Source organism: Bidens hawaiensis, unplaced genomic scaffold, assembly GCF_021521415.1.
Source record: "Bidens hawaiensis isolate Kalapana, Puna unplaced genomic scaffold, B.hawaiensis_p1.1 tig00001032_1, whole genome shotgun sequence".
NCBI classification, from domain to species: domain Eukaryota; kingdom Viridiplantae; phylum Streptophyta; class Magnoliopsida; order Asterales; family Asteraceae; genus Bidens; species Bidens hawaiensis.
In genome coordinates, this window is record NW_027491060.1 from 816758 (window position 1) to 833456 (window position 16699).

At 33.5% G+C, this 16699-nt stretch overlaps 2 protein-coding genes across 2 annotated transcripts; one reads left to right on the forward strand and one right to left on the reverse strand.

The window, feature by feature from the left end:
• Positions 1-1697: 1697 nt before the first annotated feature.
• On the reverse strand, positions 1698-6352 carry LOC143554306 (ran-binding protein M homolog). Its single transcript, XM_077044095.1, has 10 exons — positions 5819-6352; positions 4875-5021; positions 4698-4784; positions 4457-4502; positions 3785-3861; positions 3541-3700; positions 3374-3442; positions 3191-3250; positions 2903-2989; positions 1698-2141 (listed from the first exon to the last, which is right to left on the reverse strand). Exons 1-10 carry the CDS (start codon positions 6244-6246, stop codon positions 1869-1871), a joined length of 1434 nt encoding a protein of 477 aa, XP_076900210.1. The 5' UTR covers positions 6247-6352; the 3' UTR covers positions 1698-1868.
• A 3056-nt stretch (positions 6353-9408) lies between these two features.
• Positions 9409-14802, forward strand: LOC143555892 (protein disulfide-isomerase 5-2-like). Its single transcript, XM_077045364.1, has 5 exons — positions 9409-9630; positions 10022-10125; positions 11800-12170; positions 12957-13264; positions 14309-14802. The coding sequence occupies exons 1-5, from the start codon at positions 9409-9411 to the stop codon at positions 14615-14617; spliced, it is 1314 nt and encodes a 437-aa protein (XP_076901479.1). The 3' UTR covers positions 14618-14802.
• The last annotated feature ends 1897 nt before the right edge of the window (positions 14803-16699 follow it).

Below are 16699 nucleotides of genomic sequence, written 5' to 3' on the forward strand. Positions count from 1 at the left end.
CTCATCTCACTCATTTTAACCATGTTGATCCTTACAAAATTTTCCCTCATCTCTCTCACATTAACTACATTTCTCTTTTTAGTATTTCATTTTCAATTTTTAATAATTCAATCCTAATTTAAAAGAATTAATACCATCATAAATATGCTAATTTGTTTAATATAAAATGCATTGCATTAGTTATTAATATTAGATTTTTATAAGTAACAAATACGAAACGGGTGAGTTTCTTTAACCGATTAAAGTATCAAACATTGTTCATGTCAAAATAGTTTAAGATTAGAATGAGTTTTGGTCCATGAGTTGGTTTAAAAAAGTTGTCATTTACAACTAAGTTTTGATATAGAAAATAACCAAGAAATAATTTATAATTTATGATTTATGAATTTTCTAACAACTTTTTATTTTCAAATTGCGTAATATGTAATTTTTTACTGTATAATATATCTTTATATATGTGATACATTTTTTTTATTTCATATTATGTTATTATTTAAAAAAAATTACTTATTCTAACCCGTGTACCACACGGGTAACTAACCTAGTAATCAATATACAAGAAACAATAACCCGTTAACACTATTAGTAGAGTTGTTATATAATAGTATTTAAAACAATTTTAAAGTAAATGATATTTATAAATAACAAATGTTTGAAAAAAATTATGAAGTAAATATTAAATTAATAAATTTTGAAGCATAAATTTTAATAATGGTAATTATTATTTTACTATTATAAATTTGTTAAAAAGGGTAAGGTTTAATATTTAGTGTATGAATGACAAGTGTCAAAGCTTGTAGTCTTCTATTAGAACATTCACATCCCATTCCCCATCCATATCTCTATAATTACACTACAAAACACTACATTTTTCTTTTCTGTTTAATTAAATAATATTTTTATCATACAATTTTCTCTCTCCTCTACTCACAACCAATCCAACAAATATTAAAAAATAAATAGGGGCAAACAAAGTTCCCCAAATGTTTCCCCAAATTTACAAAAAATCACTACATTTCTCTCTCCAACCTATAATTTACACTCACAATAATTCAAAATCTCACCCTATAATTTACCAATCCCCTCACATAATTATAGGGGATGGGATATGAATGCTCTTAGAGAGTATAGATAATGCAACTACAGATGCAATACACAAGATATTTAGGTAATTATAATTTTTTTATTTTATTTTACATAATACTTTTCTTATGAAATTAAAAAAATTTCAATTCATGTAGTACATGGATCATGTTTATATATACTAAATAAGTTATGTAATGTTTCCAACACTTGAAAAGAGTAAAAAAAACATCAAGCAACACATAAATTTAGGATTTTCAAAGGATATTAGTCACAAAAAAAAATGTTCATATGTTAAATGGGCCGTGTTCAATTGCTGACGGATGAAACCCCACATGAACATGACAATACAGTCAGACAGACATATTAACTCAAGCACGACAATCATGTTTACGAACAAACACAATTTAGCATAAATTCATTTTTCTTTGATATATTAGTACACTAAAATCACAAATTTATAGCCATAAATCAAAATGCATACAAAAAAATTACATTAAAGAATAAAATTTTATGCTAATTTCTTTATATTGAAATTTTATGCTAACCCAAACCCATTTAGACTAAAACCAATTACCTAAACTCAATTTGTTTCATGCTATCTTCATGTCACTGTTAGATTACACCCTACATAACTTATCAAACACATTCTTCAAGTGTTACCAAAAACCATGAGAAAATGTACAAGCTACCACTTTGATTTAGTTACAACCGAAACATTTGAATAAAAAAATGTCGAGGCACGATATCAACAGTATGGTGACAATCAAATGTTTAAAAAGCAACTAACTGTTTTTTGTAAGCAGTACTCTTTGCAGACTGAAAGCTTCTCCTTGATTTTCGTTCAGTAATCGTTTCTGTAAGAAACAAGCAGTTAGTTGCCTCAGAAGCGTCTCGAGGCATGAATGCAAACAGCTTTTTTGGTCTTTGAGGTTTGGATTTGTGGATAATATCAAGGCGTTTACTGCATCCGCCACTTTTTCTCTCTGTGATTCCTCAAGCAGATACCCCACCGGTGAGCTGTTTGGTTCTCCATACGCCAACAAAGCAGCACAATCCTACACGCAAATAATTACAATCTCAAAAAGTAGGAATAATGTTGAGGGACAACATGGATGTAGCAGTATTTAATGAGTCGAGCCAATTATGAGCTGCTCAAGATCGCCTTGCTAAAAGCGAGCTTAAATGAGCACGGACATAGAAAAAAGCTTGTTTCATAAACGAGCCCTAGCCCATGCTTCATATATTGAGCTCACCTAAACTAGCGACCGTAAACGAGCCCATTATTTATACAAACATAATAACTGATAGCTAGTATAATAAATAAATATTACATAATCAAGATAACTATATATATAAGTATGAAACAAAATTAACTAATAATATATATTATGGTATATAGATAATACTATAATTATAAATAAAAACCATATTGAGAACTGAACCGGTTTTGAACCCAATTTGGAACCGGTTTGGACCTGAACTGAACCGTAGGGTTGAAATCGGTTTGTAACCTTATACTCTGAAACCAGTCAAACCCGATCCTATCCCCAGAAAAATCGATTTCAATCCAAATCGGTTTATACAAAAACTGATCCAACCTGAATAAATTTGGGCCCAGAGCTCGATTTGTGCATTTCTAACTAAAACTAAAATCTGGTGTCTTAGAATAAAGCATTTTAGATATTTGATCATTTTTCTTTTCAGTTAATTTTGTTACTCTACCCATTTGACCAGGTGCCAATAAAATCCAACCAAATCAATCCGTTTTTACATAAATGGATTCAAACTATGACCTTTAAAAATCACTTATGATTACCTTAACAAGATCTTCATAGTGTTTCATGTTATAAAACTTTTCAAACCGATTCCTCCCATAATCCACAGCTTCCTCCAGACGCCCAACCTGAAAAACAATAAATATACAACCATTTATGTACAACCAAAAGCTACATCTCTTGTACATAACAGCCTTTTGAATCAAGTTAAAACAGCCATAATTTCTTCATCCTTTCAGTCATATTCACATTTCAGCCTCCTCGAAACCTAACACTTGACTAAATTTGACCCAAACATCGACCGAATCTTAAATAGAAAAATCGTTTACCCGAATTAGTTCAATGAACTTTTGACAGTATAGCATAAGACAAATAGCTGATGTCTCGTCCTGCAGAGACCAAAATTTTCATGAGTATATCACTTTTACATGTATAAACAATTAAGCCAAATGATTGGTTAAGCACTTAAGCCAAATAAAAAACGGCAATATCTAATGAACTTGACTCGTTACCTGAACGGTGTCGGGATACCACTTGTTTAGATTACCAATTGCATCATCAATTTGACCATCCATAATCAGCTTCAAAGTAACAAAGGAATAAATAAATTCATATCAAATTGAAAATGTGGAAATTAATAATATACATTTCTAATAATCTAAAACTATCATAAGCATACCTTTCGAATAATTTTTCTATGATTTAACGCATACATGGCATGCTCGTTGAACCCGTTATCATGAAAACCGGTAATGGGGGGAACTGAAGTTTGGTTAGCCTCATCAAACACATTCAAGGTTTCCTCATAACCATAATGTTGTAAGTAGGACCGAACAATTCTGATACAAATAAGATAGTTTGACATTTTAGTCTGATGGATCAAACTTAATTACAGTGGAAATACAATATAGTAAGATACACACCCGTAACTTGCTATTTGTGGTATACTTATTTTTTCAATAGATGTATCTTGTTTTGCCCTTTGAGTTGCTTCATATGCCTGCTCATAAAAACATACACAAAAAACATGTGGCAACAATATTATATAGCAGCACAAAAGATACAACATAAATAGTTGGCAGGTGCATCAGACAAATATTTACATTTTTAACCTTCATAACTATTTATAGGTGTTATTTTTTTGAACGGAGAATTTCTTTTAACTTTTGTTGTCTATGGGACTTGAACCTAAGACCTCCCAAACCCTCCCAACCCAAGGTGTTTAAAGGCTTTGCCTTGGCCAATGGACCACCAACCCAAAACAAGGTGTTTATTTAAATGATAAATGTTGAGCAATCTTATTCCAACCTGATCTAGTATTAAAGTTAACCAAAACATTGTATTCTGATATGATGGCATTAAAAAGTAAAACTTTGGCAGACGCATAATCTGGAAAAAAACTGGCAGCTCAACATAACGGGTTCACCATCAAATAACTTCAACTTATAGGATAGATGGCTGCACACAAGTCTATTTATAAATAGAAAGTGCTAGATGAACTTGTCACTTTAACCAATGTAATACTTGAAAGGCTTCAAACTAAATAAAAACAAAAAATAAAAATAGTTGAAAGGATTTTGAATATCCTATGTTACCTTGATATCAAAGAGAAATGGATCTTTACCAAAGTTAACAGTAATCCTGCAAAAACAAACCTTTTAACAAGATGGCAAAATCGCATATCTTTATATGTTCAAAGTAAAAAGATCAATGCAATCTCAACACATATAGTAACTATCAATTTGAGTGGCAGGTGTTTATATTTTAACACTAAATTGTAGCCAATGCAAAGAAATTTTCAAAAACTTGGGTATTAAAAAGAAAGCACAAACTTACTCCTCATTTTGACTGTGAACAGCAACTGTAGGGTATAAACGACCTTTTACATCTTTCTCAACTGTTCCAACCACTTGACCATTCTTCCTGGCATCACAAACAGCATGAACATATTCCTTTAAAGCATGAAATAACAACCATCTTATGTGAGGGAAAAAAACTAGAAAAACAAATTACGTGAAAAATAACTTCTGTGAAGCATAGTTGATGCCACCACCGACTGTATCACCAGTGGTAAAAGCTGGGCCAAAAGTCTCTCCTTTTCCTTGTCCACGATAAAGCAGCCCATCATCCCCATGATATCCAAAACTGTTTGCTTCCCACCTGTCACATAAAAATATAATGCTAACCTTTTTAGTTAAAGAAAGAAACCATTTCAAAGCATACAGCATAAACTATAAACAACAGCTAGTTATACAAATAAAGACAACTCAAAGGACCATTCTTACAACCAGTTTACACTTGCAAATAATCATCACGTTTGTATTTAGTGATATGTACATCACTACATTGAAATATCTAATCAATTTCATTACTAAAAGATACATCCTTTTTTCAAGATTAGTGAAAAGAAAATTTGAATTCTAACATAACCGTTCATGTTGGATGTCAGAAAACATGTTTTGTCTTACGTAGGTTCCAGAAAGGATCTAAAGCAAGACAGTGATTTTGGGAATAAGTAATTATGGTTTCTGTTTTTATTTCTATTTCAGTGTAGATATGGATCTATATGGATATATACAGAAACAATCAAGAAAATTATCATGTCACACGGCATCTCGAACGTGAGGCATGAGGTATTTAAATAAATATTTTATTTTCTCATAGGTTTCTACCATCACATACCCAAATTATAGATAAATAAGCTCTGTTTGTGAATTAACATATAAATAATCTATACGTACAACATCCTAAAGCTATATGTCTCAAAATCAAGGGCTTCATGTTGCAATTATAACCTACTTGGCTTCTACACAACATAATAATACTAATCAAACTAATAACTACAATTCATATTTAAAGAACTACAACAATCACATATTCGAACGCATCAAGCACAAATTCAAAACAATATCCAGTCCAAATCAAGCAACACAGTGTCGATCATTTTAAAAACATACCCAGGCTGCCTTCGCATATTAAACCCCTCGGTCGTAAACCCAATGGCAGCATTCCCTTTCGCACCCGCGTTTTTAACATATATCTCAAAATAATAAAACAGACGCTTCACAGGCGCGGGGCAATTCGCCTGGACAACACCCACATCGTGTCCGTGTAAGTTCACACTCGGATACTGCACCGATAACTTATCGGGCAACACGATGGAGAACCCGCCCGAACTGTTGACAGTATCCAGTTCCGTTGGCACAGGCTCATCATCATCATCATCATCATCTTCTTGGTATTCGGTTTCGGTATCAGAATTAATCATTTCAACGTCGTCTTTTGAATATGAAGCTGTTGCTGCGGATTTGGACTTGGATCGCCATAGTTGGAGGAAGTAGGAGCCTACTAGGTCGTCGTGTTGGTGATTGGAATTGGAAGACATATTATTATTATTAATATTTGTAGTAATTGGATAAAACCCTAATTCCAGAGAAATAGAAATAGCATCTTAATAATAAGTTTGGAACCCTAAAAAGTACAAGTTGCAGTGGAATACTGGAATTGGATTGTCTATCAACATCTTAAAATAAAGTTACCGTCGGATTTCTAATCGTCCGTTCGGCAATCAGTTCGTTTATGTTTGTCTGTTTAATAAACGAACCGGACATGGACAAAAATATTTGTTCGGTAAGATCAACGGACGAACACGAACAAGGGCCAAGTCCGTTGATTACGTTCGATAATGTCTGTCCAGTATCGTTAGTGTTTAGATCTATCTAGTATTGTAATTTAATTGTGGAATTTCTAGTGTTATTATTCACGCTTTTGTATTACTAGACATGTATGATGTTTCTCATATGTGATCCAATTTATGTTAATATGTTTAGTGTTAAATATATTTGGATGTTATACGGTGTAATTCTAAATTTGTAGGTGAAGTTGTTTAGATTTATGTTTGGTATTAATATGTAACCGTTTATATTTGCCCATTAGTTTTCGTTGTCCATTAACGTTCACATGTTGGTTTGTCCGTTAATATCTATTAGTGTCCGTTAACGTCCGTTTACAATATTAACGGACGTACATGGACGGACACGGACAAACTCAATTTCTTAATGGACGGACACGGACATGAATTTTCGTTCGGTACAGTGTTCTTGAACCGTCTGTTTGTCCGTCAAAAGCTTAACGGACGGACACGGACATGCTCTCGTCTGGTCCGAGTCGGTCCGTGTATCACTTGAATCATTCTCTTTTCTATTTTATTTTTTTACATCAAAATGTGTTATTTGTTTTGTACTATATATATTTTGAGTAAACCGTGCTTTTCGTCTATGTGGTTTGTTAAAATTTGCGGTTTTAATCCAATAATTTCAAATTTGCAATTTTCGTCTCTGTGGTTTCTTTTCACTTGCAATTAAACCCAACCCCACTAACCTCGTTAAGTCTGGTAATTAAACCTCGGCGTGTCCCTCACGTGATGGGCAGTTTTGTCCTTTTTTTTTCAAATACACCCACACCTTACATGAGAGGGCTTGCGAATTAGGACTGAGGATTAGTTGGGGAGAAAAATGACAAAATTGTCCCTTACGTAAGGGGCACTCTGATGAGTTTAACGACAAGATTTAACGGGGTTAGTGTGGCCGGGTTTATTTGCAAGTGAAATGAAACCACATGGACGAAAATTACAAATTTGAAACTATTTGACTAAAACCGTAGATTTAGACAAACCATATGAATATAAAACACAGTTTACTCTAATATTTTCCTATAGTTTTATGTTGTATGATATGATTATGATAGAAGGTCTAGTTGGATATTATGGAGATGTTCGGGTAGTCCTGATCAACCATATACGTCTAGAGACTAGAATGAGTGAGTTTAAGATTTTCATCATGCATACAAATACATAAAGAAAATAAAATAAAATAAACATGGGTATAGAAGTAGAACCCATTTCTACATTTTAAGGAAAACTAAATAACTTCAAAAGAAATAAATTAAAGAAACAAATCTATACTATTTAATAAATAAAACTTTATAAATGACACATGTCATCACTATATTAATCCTTACAAAATTTTTCCTCCTCTCTTTCATATTAATTACATTTCTCTTTTTAATATTTCATTTTCAATTTTTAATAATACCATCCTAATTTAAAAGAATTAATACCATCATAAATATGTTAATTTGTTTAATATAAAATATATTGCATTAGTTATTAATATTATATTTTTATAAGTAACCAATACGAAACGGGTGAGTTTATTTAACCGGTTAAATATCAAACATTGTTCATGTCAAAATAGTTTAAGATTAGAATGAGTTTTGGTCCACGAGTTGGTTTAAAAATGTAGCCATTTACAACTAAGTTTTGATATAGAAAATAAAAAAGAAATAATGTATGATTTATGAATTTTCTAACAACTTTTTATTTCTAAATTGCGTAATGTGTAATTTTTATACCGTATAATATATCTTTCTATATGCGATACATTTTTTTTTGTATTTCACATTATGTTATTATTTAAAAATAATAATTATTTTAACCCGTGTGCTACACGGGTAACTAACCTAGTGCTTAAATAAATAAAACACATGGGTAGTTATTATAGTATGTATAAAAACCGGGGTTGCCTTTAAGGTGGGGGTGGGTTGTGACCCACGAACCCACGGATCCGACACGTCCACTTTCGTATCCGGATCTAGCTTTTTGTCAATAAATAAAAATTATTTTTCATATGTGTTAAGGAATCCTGGTCACAAGAAGATGAACTCGAGAGAGAGTTTTGGCAAAGTTTGAGAATCTCCACACATCGTTCACATTCGAAAGTATCAAAAATATAAAAACTATAATTTATAAAGTCACTATTCATGAAATGGTAAATATATTAGCCACTTACTTATTGACACCTACTTATTGACACCTCGCGTACTTTTTTTTATCTATATAACTAACTTTTAAATTTAACATGTTTTACTCCTTTATATTTTAATATACTATATTTTCTTAAAATTCAAATATACGATCATAGACGCTTATACATTTTAAATTACGTTTCAACATAAGTTTTATTCAAAATCGATGTAGGTCAAATATTATATATTTTTAACTTATTTTTTTGCAACTTGATGTTACTCTAAATTTTAATACAAACAACAATGTTTTTATGTATGCTTCGATATAAATTTGATTCAATACCGAGCTCACACAATGCATGACCATAACATGCGTGTCAAATATAATATATTTTAAAGACATTTTAGTTTTTTTTACAAAGGCAATCATATTTCTACATACGTTTCAATGCAAATTCTTTTATTAAAATCGAGTCACTGTAACGTGTAGACAAACTTTGTTAACTTTATGCTTTATCAACGTCGTCGTTAAAATGCACAAACTAATGTGTATCAACGCTCCCGTCAAAGAGCACAGGATCATTTACTAGTTTCATCTAAAAAGATATATTCAAAGATGGTTGCTGTATAAAACTGGTTATTATTTCGTTGGTTGCCAAAGGAAAAAAACTGACTGCCTAATTGATCTTCATTTGGTTTACAAAGCCCTAATAACTAGAAATATCACTAGACTCCTTGAAAGATGTCGTCGTATTATGTCCTCCGCTTAATAATAATAATCGCAGCACTCAATTGTATTAATATTATTATAATCCCACCGATCTACTGCCATGAATTTGATATAAATGGGAAGGTGTTGGAGCTTGATGAATCCAATTTCGAAGCGGCTATTTCCGCCTTTGATTTCATCTTCGTTGATTTCTATGCTCCGTGGTGTGGCCACTGCAAGCGTCTTTCTCCAGAGGTAATACTTACTATAAATCACTAATTAATAGTCATGATTGTTTTGTTCTAATAGAAATGCCAATTCATTCATTAATTAATTAGTGATGCTATCAATTCAGATTACTTTATATGCTTTGCTGTTGAAACATATTCATTCTTGCTCATATAACCTAGTCAATTGAAATTTCATCAACAGGAAACACAACACTAAATGCTTTAGGATATAATAATAATAACAACATTCTTTCTTTCAATAATCATGGCAACTTTTAGATAAACACTCCAACTTTTAGGAAACATATGCGCCTATTAGATTCTTATAAATGCATCATTTTCTAATTTCTAATTTTGCTCACTTGTAATTCGTGTGGTCTGTATAAAATCTAACAAACCGTTGATGTTTCGTTCAGTTAGATAAAGCAGCTCCTTTGCTTTCTGGATTGAAGAAGCCTGTTGTGATTGCAAAAATTGATGCGGACAAGTATTCCCGCATTGCTTCAAAATATGAAATTGAGTACGTTGCATGCCTTCATTTCAGTTCCAACTAATATTCACTTTAAGCCTTTGACTCAGTCTAAAATCAATATCGGATGTGGCACTTTCAACCGCATTTTCCTATAAATGAATCACTTCAGGTCATCTTATAACATGCAATATATCTAAAAGGCTAACAAGAACGAGTCAAACGGGTCCATAGTCCACATTGTGTTTTTCAGTTCGGTTTCAGCTTTTGAATGTAATTAAAGCTGAAAAAAACGAGCCAAACCATATTTATGGATTTTTGTTTTCAATGTTAGGCAATGTGCAAGAATTTAATAAATAGTGCAACCCAAAATTTTAGGCCCAAATGATACTCAACTAATTACTAATTAAAGAAAAGATTTAGGCCCAAGATTATCATTTTGGGCCAAATCTAACAAAAAACCAAAAATTCGGTTTTTGAGTTTTTGAAAACTGTTCGGTTTTAGTTTTTTTTTTTAAATTTGGGTTCCATTCGTTTTTCGGTTTACAGTATGGGCTTTATATTTTGGGACCCAAAACATTGCTAAATCATTTAACTGAAGGAACTACATCATCCGGTTTTACTGATAAGGAGACCGCCCCCAAGAAACCTCAACAAACCTTGGCGAGTGCTCTTTATGGTAAACACGTACATGATTTGGAGGAGCGATTCGATATGACCCCGAGACAAAAGGCAGTTTTAGCTTGTCTCAAGGGGGCTCATGCCCAGGATTTTTTGACTGTTTTGCCCATTGAAGGTCTTGGGCAACGGATGTCGGCAGTTGAATACAGAGCCATCCTTAAATACCGGCTTATGATTCCCCTTTTCCCTCCAGATGAATTATGCCCCATTTGTAAAAAAGCTTGTTTGGATAGATTCGGTGAGCATGCCCTCCACTGTAAGGAATTGCCGGGATTCAAGTATCGTCATGACTGAGTTAGAGATGTGTTATGGGATGTGCTTAGACGTGCCGGGATCTCAGCCAAGAAAGAGGCACCTGTTAACTTTTTGACTGATCAGCGTGAGGGAAGATCTACCCTGCGTCCTGTGGATGTTCTTGTGTTTGGCTGGGCAGGGGGTAAGCATGCGTGTGTTGACCTCACTGGGGTGTCCCCGTTGGTGGGGCTGAGAGACAGTGGCTTCGTACCGGGACAGGCGGTTTTGAGAGCGGAGTCTAGGAAGGTTGCTAAGCATGAGACATCGTGTATGGAGAATCAGCACGTGTTCATTCCATTTGCCTTCGACACTTTTGGATCCCTAGCTCCCGAGGCGGTTCGCTTCTTGGAGCGGGTGCAGAAGGTGGTCCACAGTGACTCGCAGAGCCCGAGGAACCAAGGATTTATATTTAGTAGAATAGGCTTTGCGATTCAAAAGGGGATAGCGGCGCAGCTTGTTGCTCGCTTACCCATTATCCAGATGTAGTTCGGTTTGTGTTATATATAAAAGGCTCATATATGACACTAAATGTTCATATAAAAAATTAAACTTTTGGACAAAAAGAGTTTCAGCCAACCTACGTATCGACCCAAATTCAAAGATGACCCATTTGACCCGTTAACCAAACCTCATGGCCTGCACATTTGCCACCTTTAATCAGTGTTATTTGTTTTCTATTAATTTCTGCATTATGATTTTTAACATCAGTAGATTTTATTTTCTCTAAAACACGCATCTGTTACGTAACAGTGGGTTCCCGACCTTAAAGATCTTTATGAATGGAGTTCCAACTGATTACCGTGGGCCCAGAAAATCTGACATGCTAGTTCGGTACCTGAAGAAGTTTGTTGCTCCTGATGTTACTGTTCTTGAATCTGATTCTGGTATTACTGAGTTTGTTGAGTCGGCTGGGACATCTTTTCCTATATTTATAGGTTTTGGTTTGGAGGAGTCAGCAATATCAAATTTGGCGGTTAGATTCAAGAAAAACGCATGGTTTTCTGTTGCAAAAGATTTCTCTGAGAAAACCATGAATTTATATGATTTTGATAAGGCGCCTGCTTTGCTGGCTCTTCATCCAAATTTTAATGAACAGACTATCTTTTATGGCCTTTTTGAAGGTTAGTTATTTATTTGATTTTATTAAATAATTACAGTTAGTCTCTGTGGTATGGACTGATTTTAGTTTTGGTCCCCAAGTTTGAAAAATTACACCTTTAGTTCAATAATTTGCAGATTTGTAACAAGGACGATCCCTTAATGACTAAAATGGGTGAAGGTTAACCTGGCTAATTTTAATAAATGACATTAATGCCCTTGTATTTGTAGTTAACAGATAACTTAAAAGAACTAATATATACATTTTATGATTATACATTTTAAGTTATTTTAACACCATTCGGTTTTCACAATGGGCTTGTTTCAGTTCACTTTTGCCATATGGGCTTGAAAATTTTTGTTCTAAACTTTTTTATTAATCAATGGTTGATTGATTATTACACATTTAGGCTAAAATTTATAGACCACACCAGTTATTAAACTTTTCATAAATTACTTAATATTCAAAAATAAAAATTATAATCCATAAATTCAATAAAAAAAGTCGATTTTCTCGGTTTTTACGGGTGCTGTTCGGTTTTTTCGGTTTTGGTACACGCAAAACTGAAACCAAATTGGTAACTCAATTTTTGAAAAATCAGAAAACCAAACCATTGGTTTTGAGTTGGGTTCAGTTGTTTTGGTTCGGTTATGGATCGGTTATCTCAGTTTCATGCACACCTATACTGATGTGTCAAATCGGGCGGGGTTGACCCGCAACACGCTGGTTCCCAGAAAAAGTAGCTCTTTAATTTTATATTCAGTTTTATTGCTCTAATATATGTCTTCTTTCTCTTATGAATACACAGATAAGCTTGTGGAAGAGTTTATTAAGCAAAATCTTTTACCATTGACCCTACCAATAACCAGTGAGAGTCTAAAGCTATTAAAAGATGATAAACGCAACATTGTATTGACTATATTTGAGGACGAGACACATTATGAATCAAAGAAATTTATTAAGTTATTGAGGGCTGCTGCATCTGCTAACCGTGAATTTGTATTCGCTTATGTTGGTTTTAACCAATGGCAAGATTTTGCTGAGGCTTTTGAAGTTGGTAGGAAAACCTCATTACCAAAGATGGTCGTTTGGGATGGAAATGAAATTTTTTCCTCGGTGAGTTGTTTTCGCTTGTTTAACGGGTTAAAATGGGTTGGGTTGTCTTATGCAAACCGGTTAAAAACGTGCTGTGTTCGGGTTTACCTGTTTTACCCGTTTAGTTAAATGTGTTGACCCGCTGGCCTGTTTAGTTAAACGGGTCAACCCGCTGACCTGTTTATGACCCGTGTGATCTTTTCTTTACTGCCCACCAACCCAATTAATACGTTTACAACTTTATTATTAGTTATTACCCGTGGACCCGGTTGACACATTTAGATAAATGGGTTAAACAAGTCGTGTTCAGGTTGAACTGTTTAACCCGTTTAGCTAAACGCGTCGAGCCGCCTATCTGTTTATTTTAACAGGTCACACCGCTAACCTGTTTATGGCCTGTCTAACCCATTAGTCTATTACCCAAACCCGATTAACACATTTACAACTTGGTTATTACTCACAACCTGCCCGCCCGTTTGACATGTTTAGATAAATGGGTTAAGCGAGTCGTCTTCAGATTGACCTGTTTAACCTGTGTAGTCAAACTGTTAAACATGTCGATTTGCCAACATGTTTAGTTAAACAGGCCCACCCACTAACCCCCCATTTAGCACATTTTTTTACAACCCGCCAACCTAACACATTTACTACTTGACTATTAGCCACCAACCTTGTTGACCTGTTTAGATATATGGGTTAAACATGTTACCCAATTTTAAGTGTATGTGGGTCAGGGTTGATGGGTCATTTTTACACGAATAAAACTATGGGTCATTTTTAGGTTGAATAATTCAACGCACCAACTTGACGCAATTGACACCCCTGGGTCAAATAGAGTTGGGACGGGTTGGGTTGACCTGCATACTCTTTCTGTTCATGCAAACTTTGAAATCATTCAATTCAAAGATCTAGATTATTGTAACAATATTGTTTTTCTAACAAGCGAAAATGTGTTTGCGGGTCAACCCGGCCATGCTTGTTTGCGGACATGTGAGTTTTTTGGTAACAAGTTCTCATGGTTACAAAAAGACGACCATTAGGTACTCATGTTTAAATGTCAATCAGGTTATCGGTTCCGAAAGCATTCAAGGTGAAGATCAAGGATCCCAAATCACACTATTTCTTGAAAGATTTAGAGAGGGAAAAGTGATAGAAAAAACACTCGGGCCTTCGTTTACCGGGTATCTTATGTCACTTCTTGGCATGCGAACCGTTTACATCCTCATCTTTTTGTTTGCTGTTGTGTTTCTCATTGCAACCATTGGAAAAGAAGAACCGTTGGCGGGTGATAATACTCGGGACCCGTTTCATTATACTGGTTCAACTTCTGTTGCTGAACCAGATAGCCGAATGTCTGGTGAAAAGGAAGATTAGAAAGTGGGTTTTGTGGGAGCACACGTTGTTGCATAGGTTTCGATTGATTAAGGGACTGCCTTTGTTTGTTTCATGATTCTTGTTTTTGTTCAGTATCCTTCCCAGTTTGTTTTGAACCATTGCTCCTAGATTTATGTTGCTATAACCTTTTAAATTATGAAATATAGAAGCAGTTCATATCAAAATTCTATATTTCTATACACATCATCATTTTTCCATATCGAAGAAATATGGGGGAGTATGGACTAATATCGGCCGGTTTTGACCAAAATGATAGGCCGAACCGCTGTTTTGGAAAAAGACAAACCGAACCGGCCAATTTTCGTGGTTCAATTTTGTCAAGTACTAAGATGTCATATAGCACCCGTTAAATGTTAAAGCGGCCGATTTGGTTAAATGGTCGGTTCCAAGCTTCAAAGACATCATCTATATTATATATAATGCATGAGTGAAGGACCTCTTAAATTTTAAAAGGTACAAACTCTATTGCATAAATTACTATCCTTAATGCATACAAATTTGAAAATGTAGGGGTACTATAGTATTTTAGACAACTTGAACGGTTAAGTATACTTAGTTTAGAAAATAATTACAATTATGATCCTTTATCTTCAACAAAACTTTGTTAATTTATGAAGTAGTTACAAATAAATCCCTTAACTTAACCCATTTATTTGACATATCCATTTAAATTTTTTATTTCTCCTATAACTTTTAATATATTATGTTTTAAAAACACCCGACTTTACCATTGCAACGTGCGTAATTTTGTCGATGTTTCAATGTAAATTTTATTTTATTTTGAGATGTTCATGATAATGTACAAGTCAATTAAGCATAAGAGTACAACTCATATATACACTTATAAGCCTAAAATATAGTTACAAATTTAACCCTTCAATTATATTCAACTTTTGCAAGTTTAATTTATAATTACCCTTTCACTCCCTTATATTTATCTATATACTCATCAATATTTTCTTTTTTCTTTGTTTTTCTTTTATATATTAGAATATATAAATTAATTACAATCACGCCGTGTTTATTTTTGTGGACGTTTCGATATAAGATTTACTAAATATAGATGTGCATTTCGTGTCACTTTAAAAGAAGTATAAATTTTGGTGAGATTTGATTATTTTTTTAAAATATTTTTTGTTGTTTGGGTCAACGATCAAGGACTTTGATAGGTCAAAACGCGTTCGAGTTATCACAGGTTGTAAGCCAAATGGGTTTAGGTCATTATAAAAAAAAGTTTTAACATTTTGTTCAGGTAAAAAATGTGCCAAGTAAAATGAGTTCGGCCATTTAAAAAGCTAACAATTTTGGTTATGATTAAACCATATTATGAGCCTATCGAATTCATGTCGTTTTTTAAAAAAATTTGGTTCTGGTTTGCGTCAAAATAGTTATATGCAAAATGAATTTGGGACATTTAGAAAATATCAAATTTGGCTTTGGGTGGACATTAAGTTACCCGTATATTAATCTATATTTTCTTTTTTCCTTTGTTTTTCTTTTGTATATTTGAATATATAAATTTTAACAAATTTCATCCTTACAATCACGAGTTGTAAGCCAAATGGGTTTAGGTTATTATAAAAATAAGTTTAAAACTTTGTTCAGGTCAAAACGGGTGCTAAGTAAAATGAGTTCGAGCCATTTAAAAAACTAACACTTGGTTATATGCAAAATTAATTAAGTCATTTAAAAAAATATCAATTTTGGCTCTGGGTGAACATTAATCTTTGGTCGTTTACAACGATTGCAAACGCGAGTCTTGGGAAAGTTGATTTCAGAGGCTGATCTGGATCTACGGTGTAAGTAGTGAGGTCGCGCGCGAACAGTGCATCCTATGGAAGAAAAATGATAGATCCGTCACTGGTTGATGTTAAATTTATACACACAATGAAGGTTATGAAACCATTTTCCCGAGTTTTATTGTCTACTATGTTCTTACTCGAGGTATCTGTAGGGGTATGGTACTAAACCCGGCTTACGACCTTAATTTATTATGTTTGGCTTATTTTATTATATGGACTAATACAATATTATTGGGCTGAGGGGGTTTTGTGGAGGTAA